Raw genomic sequence first — 11490 nt, 5'->3', positions numbered from 1 at the left:
TCAGTATTTTTTTATGATGTTTAGATCACTCTGCAATCACTCTCCAGGTGTTTCCATATCATGTCTGTTGCCCCATCAAATTCTCGTTGGTGAATAGGAATTAATATTTGAAAGTAACAGGGATGACTTTGCCCCTGTTATTGGAAACATTCTAGTGTGCATCCTTTGGGGTTTAAGAATTATAATTTTATGGACTGGTGTCGGTCTTTATATTCATTTTCTTTTTTTTTTAGGGTAATTAATAAAAAAAACTTAGTTTTATCAATTTAATTAGTGATTATTAATGTTACTTTTATAATTTACTTTTTTAATATGTAAAAAATATTAAAATAATTATATATATCGCTTCGTTAATGATATTAGAAAAAATGGAATGAATCTAGCTTAGATGGCAAATAGAAAAAAGGAAGTATAAAATGAGAAAAGATCCATCAGGAGAAATTAAGTTGTGGTTTAAGATACAAGACCTTTTGAATTAAAGTGCAGTGTACATCGGTAATAAAAAGGGGACAAAGATAACAAGTGAAGAGTTATAGCAGCGAACTGTAATTAGAAGATCAAGTCCTTTTCACATGTCTTTCTCCCCAGTTTTAAGATCAGCAAACTGTGCAGCTGATAGGCAGCTAAGCTTTATATTGCTGGTAAAATTCATTGTAATTGGGTAGTTAATACCCTCAAGAGCTAAACAATATTTTGTACTTGGATGCCATTAGGGCCTTGTCATGCAAATTCATTTTTGCAGGCCAAAAAAATGGAGTTACCACAGCACTTGGCTCGGTGAAAATTCCGGAGGAAAAAAAAGACTAAAATGTGAGCTGAAGAAAAGGATAAAGATGGACAAAGCATATGAGGGGTAAAAAAGGACAATTGTGACACAAATCATTATTTCCATATCCACTTGGTTTTCCTTTTTTTTTTTGAACTGCATAAAAATGCATTAGATGATGCATATTTGCAATCGAAATATAAAATCTTACTAAACCAACAATAACTCATAAACAGGTAAAATTGGTCTCGAAAAAAATTATTTCTTTAAGCATTTTTTTTTGCTATAGAATCTATCATAGTATTCGCATATCACTTGATCAATATAATTCTGAATATATGAGTTCAGATATCCCATGGTGCTAGATTAGGAGAATGCGAAAGAACATAATGTACTATAGACGAATTTATCTTGCAATAGATGCCAAATCTAACAAAAATAAATTTTGTTCTTTCTAACAATTATACATTGTAGATATAATGAATAGGGTTGAATCTACATAGAACAGATTAACTATTATTGGTGAAAATAAATCAAATTAAACTATAAATATAAAATAAGGGTTTTTGATCGAAGAGATTTAATTGAATGTAAAGGTAAACTAATTAATAAGCACATAATTAAAGAGATTAATCAGATTAAGAAAATATCTACAGGGGAATATCTTAGTGTTAATTCTCGAAATTGATCATAGATACAAGGATGTCCAAATTATTTTCTGATCAGTCAGTCAGTTATAGTTATTGACACAGTCTAATAACCTAATCTTCCATTAATAACTAATGGACTAAAAAAATTCAGCTCACTAATTAGTTCCTAATAAACAAATAAACTACATGATCAGCTTAATGCGATTTAATTAAAAATTAGAAAGACTTGACTCTAATTAAGAAGCTCACACAAACACGGTTATAAAATTAGAATATGTTATTTCACAATAAAATATTATTTATCATAAATATCACACTCACAGGTGATTACAGATTTATGAATGCAAATGACTGTAAGTTATTTAATCAATTAAACAATTGGCTAGATTGTATCAACTAAATAAATAATAATTTCAAGAATAAAAAGAATAACATAAAAATTAAAAATAAAGAGAATTAATATTAATTTGATATCACAATCCTTGTAAATTATACCTTGAAAGTTCTCTAACTAGATAAAAAAGATTAGTTATTAGATCTATGTTGCAACTAATCATAAAAATAAAAAGTAAAATATCAAAAGTGTTCAATTTAAAAAATCTTTCCCTTTTTAAAGGGGTAATCCTAAATTAAGGAGGAATAAAAAAATCCCTTTAAAAGGGGAAGTATCAATCTAAATTTTCATTTTTAATAGAGAATCAAATATGAAAATCATGTGATATTGCATAAGTCGTGCCTTAGAGTTCTACTTACTTCTCAATGAATTCTACCTGTGATCTCGATATAAAACGTACTCAAGATTTACTTCATGGCTCTATTTACTTTTCAGTTTAAGTCATTTGATGTAAGTTGTGTTCGTGAGATGTGCCCAAGACTCGCTTCACGACTCCACCTTTAACTATTGTCTAAAACTTCCAATTTAGAGCTTTTCTTCTCAAAGAGTACTGAATCTGTCAATATAGCAAAAAGAAAAGAAATATCCATATTTCAGCAGAATCAATAAGAAAGAATGTATACTAAATGGGTAAAATTTACACCCTATCAATGACATTGCAAAAGCCCTTATCTAATGCAAATATAATTGCTTCCCTAAGCACAACCCTGAATAACACCAAACTCTTTTTGCCAAACCAATGAGAATAGCTCCAATATGATTTTTTTGCAACTACAGTAATTACTACTAAGGAAAACCGACTCGTCCAAACTACATCGTAATTAAGTTTAATGATGTCAATCGGAGGAAGATTCCAATCAATCAAGTCAAAAGCACGTTGAGAACAAGGCTAAAAAATACTAGTAAAATTCCGTCGACAGTACTATAGTTCTAAGAGACCACTATTGATTTGCTTTATAGTTAATTAAAGGATCTAGTTGAACTTATTCAAAAATACCTTTGTTTCTAACCTTTCAAATATGCCACAATATAGAGTAATCATTGCCGTGATGGATTCATAATGTGACAAAGTACTAAAAGAATACTATACATGCACCCACTACCGCCTAAATCTAAGGAAGCCTACAATCTCAGATTTATAGGCACAAGAGCTTAAAAACCATGAGAACCGAGCATAGGACACTAAAAGAGCGCATGCTCTAATATTTCTAGGCCTTGCTGACACAAAATACAAGTAGAAGACACCTACATACCTCGACTCTCCAAATTACTCAAAACAAGTATAACATTATTTAGAAGGCTCCGATAAAATATTTAAGTTTCGGAGGAATCGGTAAAGCCCGTGATTGCTTCTAAAGAGAGTGTTTATATTCAAATAAAAAACATCATTAGTGGTACCTTAAAAAGAGGACTGCACCAACTGTTCGATCCCATATACTGACCATGTCGCTCATAATACCATACTAAAGTATCAAGCGTACCAAGAGGCGTTATAGGAATGTAAAAAATAACTCGAGCATGAGCTATTGGAACTAGTCGATATATCAAAGTTATATATCAAAGACCTTTCTACTGTAATATAGTATGATCAATTAAATTAGCCACTCTATTAATATGGAGGGAATAGGAAGTTGGACGAAAAAGTTTAAACTAACAATACCAGGCACCCACGGCTCCGACTAAAGAAGAGTTTCCTGATCATCTCCAATATTCATACATACTCTAGACTTCAATAAGTTTCTTCTTGTTAGCCATCCCTGCCAAATCCAAAAACGTCTTTTACTTTATGCTTCCTAGAAAGACGAATGGGAAAATACAAACCTTTAAGAATCCGAGCCCAGAAGTCGGTAGGCAGCAAAAGAAACTTTTTAAATTCGATAAAAGAAAAACCTTTTTCAAAAAAAAAAAAATAGCAAGCTGCGAACAATTAATTTTTTTTCATATTATTATTGAAAAATATTTTAAATTACTAATTAGGAGAGAAATTAGAATTTATCTAAATCTAAAATGACTTGATTATAAAAATTTAAATATGAAAGGTAAATTAAAAAAAAAAAAAACATTGTTTGGGGAAAAAGATTACTTAAACATTAATCGCAATCAGATACTGAAGTTCTGAATATTCGCTGAAATTTCCTGATTGTTGTTAAGCAAAGGAAGAATGGCAACCAATCATTGGGCTAGGGCCTGTCCAGCCCAACCCAATAATAAATTGCCATGTTTCACTTTCGGTAATCTGCGGATCAGGTCCCAGCCTGCAAATGTGATGGGCAGTCTAGTCTAGTCTCCGACTCTTGGTTTCTATAGGAGTGCAGAAACCTCCTCCGGGAGGGAAGAAAATAATTACCAAGCCAGAACAAATCCAGGGGTTGCACCGGCAGATCCTTAGCAAAAAATTTTAAGCTGAAAGACTATTGCATTTTTGCTTGGGTACAATTTCATGCACCTTCTGTAAACAAATTGTTGGATTTTTAAAGATCTAAACCACTAAAAGCGGCTGAGTAGAGCAGTTCCATATGTAACTCTTGAAATAAATAAAAGCACCTTTACTCATTACCAAGCAGTTATCGAATGAATGGATAAATTATGATTTCAATTAATCATATTGACAACCCCAGTTTGGGTACAATTTTTTTATCCAATTGAACTATATTGGATACACGTTTTGTTTACACAAAATATGTATCTAGAAAAGTTCTTGCTCTGCAAGAACAAGCAATAAACTTCATCCAGCCAATTCACTTATCGGTGGCCGGTCCAAGATATCAGATGCAGTCTTGCATTGCCTTGTAACACAGGATCAATATCAGGCAATTTAGGAATCTGCGCCAGTAGATCTATTGTCCGTCTTATTAGTCGAGCTAGATCCCCATCATCCATTGCGCAATCCATCATCATTTCTCTCCAAGTAAGACCTGAAGCCCACGCTTCAACCATACCACAAAATTGGCTATCCAAGCAACAGGATACGTCCACATCATGTTTTTCCTGAAGTTGCAACAGTGAGCTTCTTTGCTCATCCAAGACGCTAATAACATTAATCACTGCACTAGAAGGTTCATATATGTAGCTATTGTTTTCCCATGGACGAACTTTGATTCCCTCAGAAACTACACTCGCACAAACAGCAGCAAGTTGGGCTGGTTTTAAATCCACCAAGATTCTGTTTCGAAGGACCATGGCAAGCCAGAGTTCATTTTCTCCTCGAATGGCGGCTGCAGTCTCACCAAGAGGAAATATTACCTGTGTATTGATGTCCAATGCCCTAATTTCACGTACTACATTGCTGATCTTCAAGAATTCCTTCCAACCAGATGGTTCAATTTCCTCTATTCGATTGATCAGACGGTTTGATCTAACCTTCAGGCGTTTGATCTTATCCTCAGTAAAACTCTTCCAATCCAAGATCTTTTTATATTCTCTAAAACCTTCCGTACGGGCAATCCTTTTCTTCAAACGTGCAACCTTGGTTCTTTGGCTCTTGTAATGTTCTACAGCATCATGATAGGCTTGCGACATGTGTAAAACCTCATCGTTTTCAGAAAGACTATTTAAAACTGGCACATTCAAACTCCATGACCATGTCTCTAAAGAACCTTCCATGTACCATAAGCCACCAAGTTCCGAATCAGCAAGTTTTTCCCATTGCTTCTCTTCCTTATCGAGTAGCGTCCACATAACTTCACGAGGTAAAGCATCCCCTTGAGCCAAAGCAGTGTTAGGAAAGCCGGTCCTATAAATAGTTTTAACCCATTTTTCTGTAAAAAGGTACCAAGAGTTATCAGAACCAAGAGCAACATAATAAGATGGTTCAATATCCGCAAGACTTTTGGCATCACCAGAACTTGTCTCAGCTATTACAGCATTTATTTCAAATGAATCACTAACAGAAACCATGTTTTTAAGTTTTAAACCATCTAATATATCGACCTTCCCCAAATAAACAGCAGGGACTAAATGTTCAACTCCCTCAGAATCTTTGTATTGCAAGCACAAAAAGGGTAAATGATCATTTCCCAACTCCTCCAATAAAAGTTTAAGGGTACTCAGTCTCTTCCTTTCCATAATTCTACGTAGTTCTGTTCGAAGGCGTTTTTCTTCTCTCAATTGTTCTTGCAGATCTGCAATCTCTTTATATGCCGCATCAGATAGGGTTTGCCTGCTTTTTCTATCTACAGCATCATCAGTGATCTCTGAAGTTAGTTTTTCAATCTCTTTGTGTATTTTAGCAAGCTCTTCTTTTGATGCAAGCATTACATTGCTACCAATATAGGTCCCAAAACTTTTCTCAACTAATAGCTTTGCTTCTTCCAAAGTTCTCCCTGCCTGAAGAACTTTCATATTATCTGATTCATTTGATATATGAGTGACTTTTGTACCAGCAAGAAGATTCAGCACCATACCATAAGAGGCTGTAAACTGTGATACAAGAGGTTCTAGCCCAGCGAACAGAAGCTTGCAGCACTCTTCAGCACCTTCATTAGGAGTCTGAACCAGCACAACATGGCCCCTTTTATCAATACCTCTACGTCCAGCTCGCCCAGCCATTTGAAGCAGTTCATTTGGGCTTAACTGGATACGTCCATTACCACTTCTTTTGCTGATAGATGATATAACAGCTGTTCTAGCAGGCATGTTGATCCCAGCAGCAAGTGTTTCAGTGGCAAACACGACTTTGATAAGTCCTCGTTGAAACAGTTCCTCAGTAAATGATTTCCAGACAGGGAGGCAGCCAGCATGATGTGAAGCAACCCCATTCAGAAGTCCTTTGACAGAAGTCTCCCTGACAGCATCAGGATTCTGAATGCTGAACCTCTTCAAAGCCAGTTCAACCTCACTCATCTCACACTCATCTAAGAGCTTGCAACCTTCAATGTACTGAACAGCTGCATCACATCCTCTCCTATTAAATATAAACCAAATTGCTGGCAGCATATCCTTTACCTTAAGCTGTGTTAATGTATCAATTACTTGAGGCACCTGAAATCATATTTTATAGTGGATAAATAGATTGCCTTCCCCTACTAAATTATATAGGTGTTTCAAGTCAACCACGATAAGTATATTTAAAAAGCATGGTTAAAGGAACAAGGGACTTAGCTCTTACCAGTGAACGGCGGATTCTGCCTATATTATTCTTTGAGAGAGGTTCTCCAGACGTGCTATCAATGTCATTTATTTCTCTGTCATTCCCATGTTTTCTTGACTTCCTCCTTCTATGCCCATCATCCCTGAAAGATTTAACTCCTGAAGCAGAAAGTTGTAAATAATTAAGTGACAGCTTCCTGTTCAAATGCAAAAAGCAAAAGAGAATTATTGTTAATCAGGGGGAAAAAATACAAGTGACTATAAAAGATGGCATAGAAATAAGCAAATTGTGGGCACCACGAATTCAAATACAATCAGAAGTATAAAATTTACTCAGTATAGCAGATGGTATATTTTTAAGTCAACTACTGTTACAAAGGAATAGGATAATAATAAGTTATAGTTATTGGTTTATACTATGAGCCACTTGTCTAGTGCAGTGCTAAAATATGGGGTTTAATTTAAGACCTAATCTCCCCTCCCACTCCGAGGATTTTCAATGAACAAGAAAGCACTGGGAAAGGTTTTTTCTTGGTGTACACCAGTATTGACAAATGATAAAACAAAAGGAAAACCTGGGAGTTTCCCATTACAGCATGTCCACAATTTCATAAAAAAGACTATTAAGAGAAGTTTCCAACAAAGATAAATTCAGAACAAAAAGAAAAAGCAAAAATCTTTGGCTAATGGTTAATTCCAGAACTTATAATTTAGTCAATGTTTAACCCTTTTGTCCAAATTAACCCAGAACTTATAATTTAGGTTTAAGCTCACCAAAAAATTAAAATTTTTAGGCTAAATTGCTCATTTAGCGCAACAATGAAGCCCAATTTATTGAGTTTCTTGATTTTTAGGCTAAATTGAATTTCAAGAGTGAAATCAAGCAATAACCCAAAAATCTTTCACCTTCAAGTTTTTCTAACATGAAGTACCCTGGTGGCTAGGCATACAAGGATTGAAAGAAACAAATCAACCATTATATGCACATACTATCAAATAGTAGTACAAGCAATTATTATTTCAAGGAAAAATTAAGATCATTTTGCACAAGTACTAGAGAAACAATGTGCCATATCAAATAAAGTGTTCTAATAAAAATAATTTTCTTGTGGAGGATAGACAAGGGTGATAAAAAAACCTATTCATATTCTTTCCTTTCTCGTCAAGAAGAGGAAACAAAGAAGTCTTGGTGGAGAAGTGCCAAGTCAATGGAACAGGACGTTTTGATGATGTCACCAATTCAGTTTTACCATGAACCTAGAAAGAAAAAGCAAGTAAATAAGAGTCAATACTTTCACTCTTGAAAAATGAAAAAAAAAAGTCTTAAGGCTCATAGATAATGAATCACAAAAAAATTTCAGAAGCATACATTGACATAGCTAACTAATATGTAGAATTTAATGGATACACAAAATATTTAATCAACAAGGAGTTCTCTCTATTTGATTTACACTATCAACACCAAGTCCAATATAATTTTTATTTTGACAACAGCAGAAGTGATAATTTTGCATTAATTAAGAAAGTTGTGTGTTACCACCAATTAGAACCAAGATGCCCACATGAATGTATTAGGAATAGTAGGTAGGCAACAAAAATATCACCAGTTTGAAATTCATCTATTATGCACCTCGCAAGTTTTTCACTAAGTGGAAGAATTGTTAATAAAACTCAATATTAGAGATTACACAAGGATCTTCTTTGACAAAGTCTAGTTCTTCAATGCTTTTGCCCCATCATTATAAAACTAGATATCCATGTGAAATACAAGAGTGAGCCTGCAAGAGTATATTTCTGGTCTAGTTAATCTAGAGAACAACTTGAATTTTTCATGGTAGAGATCCTTACTATTCCATGCATTAAATATATAGAAGGATAAAATGTATTAAAGTATAACTAAGATAAAAGGTTACACTACCCTTTGACAAACAGTAAAAAATAATGGTTTTGGCTCTGGGATTCGGAAATTAGTTTTGGCTTTGGGTTTTGGAAATGAAAATGGAAATTATTGAATTTCATTTTATAAGCTTTGACTGGGTTCCCTCTCTCTCTCTCTCTCTTTCTCTCTCTCTTCTCTCTCTCTCTCTCTCTCTATATATATATATATAGTAGAAACTATAAAATGGAAAATTAACTAATAGAAGCACCAAGCATGTTGTTAGTTGCTAATTCACATCACTCACACACTTCAGACTTACTGTGCATCAGTCATGTCTGAGCGAGCTCCAAGCAAGGAAAAAAGTCATCCATTCAGTAAAATACCTCATTAATCCAGCCAGCCAACTCATCTGGATTCTTTACTGTTGCTGACAGACATATTAGTTGCACCTCTTTTGGGCAATAAATGACCTGAAAATATTTAACAACATACATCAGTGTGATGACAATTGGGCTATTTGTGGGATCCTGAAGTGTCAATTATACTTACTATTTCCTCCCACACTGTACCGCGAGATATGTCACTTAGAAAATGAACTTCATCCAAAACAATCACGTCCACCTGGAAAAGCCCACTCCCAGAAGAAACCATTCCAATGCTGCATAAGAAGGTTAAACATGATGTCCATACTTGATTCAAAGATCAACTTAAAGGTTAAGAAAACTACAGGGATCAGAAGAGAAGTCACTGCATCAAGGAAGGATAAAGATTTGTATGATATGTGAATGAAATTGATAGCCACATGGTATTCTTCCAGAAATTTCAATAAGAATCAGAATCAGCCTTTCTATTTTTTGAACATAAATAGACTCATCGAGATAAGGATTGGGGGGGTTAATGATATCCTCCAAATCTTTTTTGTTCTTTTGGTGAGAGTTTAAATTGACGGGCGACGGGTAAGGAGCCCGCAAATACTTATACCTGAATTAAGTTATGTTGTTGTTTTATTCCTAGTTAAGGACTTCTTTTTCTTATTTAAGATTAACTCCCTCCCTTCCCTATATCTTTCCAAACAAAAGAAGCAGTTTAAATTTTTTTATTACAATACAATTCAATTCCCTTCCCTCCAGCTCCCTTCTCCTAAGCTAACCAAACATATTAGGACAATTAGAGTCCAATGCCTATAAACCATCTTAAATCTACCAAATCCAGCAACAATTAGCAGTCTCCAGCGGGATAGCTGCGACCAAATATCACTTTACAGTCAAAATAAACAATGGGCATCTGTGTCCTGCAAACTAATCCCACTATGTTAACCAATACGTAGGTTCATATGTTGCTACGAATGAAAAACTGTTGAATTCTACAATCTAATATACCTCTGATATAACATGTTGCGCAAAATCTCAGTAGTCATTATTAAAACTTGGGCGTCTTTATTGACGGCAGAATCTCCAGTGAGAAGACCAACATTGTCCTCCCCAAATGTCTCCCTGCAAGTTACCAAGAAAAAAGAAAGAAATTATCATATCATAACTGGTGACAATTTCTCTTTCATTCCCGCCAATTCCTAGGAAACTCCTGACGACTACTAACCGAAAATCACGAAACTTTTGATTCGATAATGCTTTAAGCGGAGTGGTATAGAATATTCTCCTTCCCCGAGCTACAGTGGCAACTGCTGCAGCTTCAGCTATTAACGTCTTTCCACTGCTTGTTGGCGCCGAAACCACTACGGAAGAGCCATTCAAGAACGCTTTTATCGCCAATCGCTGTCCAAGAACAAAAATACTTATAAAACCTAAAACAAAACAAGGCCTGTTTGAACTCTGAAAGGCCCATGAGCTCTTATAGCTATAAATTCGTAGGCAAACCTGGAATCTATCAATACGGAAATCGTAAATGGAGGCAAGTTCATCAACATCTATTATGTCATTTCCAAACTCTTTGACTTCGTTACGGATCTTCTCAACTCTCTGCGACTTGGTTTCCTTGCGCCAAGCTAACACTTCTTCTCTCGCATCCATCGACATTTCCGTTTCATCTTCGCTTTGTTCGATTCCGTCTGAAATCTCACCGGAAATGTCGTCATATTCATCAGCAGCTTCTTCTTCGTCGTCGTCGTCGTCGTCTTCTTCTTCCTCCTCTTCTTCGTCGACATCAGAGAGCTGAGATTCCACGGGAAATTGGGAGTTCTGGGACTTGAAGGAGGACCGAAATGGAGTTGAATATAGAGGTAAAAAGAGGATTGTCTTGGGGCAGCAGAATCCGAGGGTTTTCGAGAGCGGGTGGAGTTGGGGAAATGAGGGGGGCTTGAAGGTGAAGGGATGAGAAATGGGAGGAGGTCGGAGGATGGACGATAGCGTGTTCATGGCGGGAGAGATTTTAGGGGTTTAATGTATTCGGATTTTTTTGGACGAAGGATGATCCTTTTGGGATAACGATTGTACTTTTCGACGTCGTTTTTAATCAGTCTTTTGCGTTTGGTTTTGGAACTATAACAAGGACCAAACTAAATTGAAACTCAGATAAAGAAAAACTAAATTGAAAGAATTTAATTAAAGGAATAAAAGAAATTATTATTTTTTTATATAAAGAAATTTAATATAATAAAAAATAAAAGGCTATTTAAAACTAAACCGGAATCATTTATGGAAATTTAACTACTAAGAATATCCCAATCAACAAAATTAAGAAAAGAAGTTAGATATAA

At 35.0% G+C, this 11490-nt stretch overlaps 1 protein-coding gene across 1 annotated transcript; it reads right to left on the bottom strand.

Annotated features, from left to right (window-relative positions):
- Positions 1–4374: 4374 nt before the first annotated feature.
- LOC110615738 (DExH-box ATP-dependent RNA helicase DExH15 chloroplastic) lies at positions 4375–11226 on the bottom strand. The gene is given in 9 exon segments (XM_021757798.2): positions 4375–4588; positions 4591–6790; positions 6918–7095; positions 8037–8155; positions 9161–9247; positions 9327–9435; positions 10157–10270; positions 10374–10549; positions 10652–11226. Coding segments are annotated over 9 exon segments (3534 nt in total). The 5' UTR covers positions 11150–11226; the 3' UTR covers positions 4375–4535.
- Between the last annotated feature and the right edge of the window lie 264 nt (positions 11227–11490).

This window comes from Manihot esculenta, chromosome 5 (assembly GCF_001659605.2).
Source record: "Manihot esculenta cultivar AM560-2 chromosome 5, M.esculenta_v8, whole genome shotgun sequence".
Lineage (NCBI taxonomy): Eukaryota > Viridiplantae > Streptophyta > Magnoliopsida > Malpighiales > Euphorbiaceae > Manihot > Manihot esculenta.
Note: the sequence above shows the minus strand (reverse complement) of the source record. Positions and strands in the feature narration are given on the sequence as shown.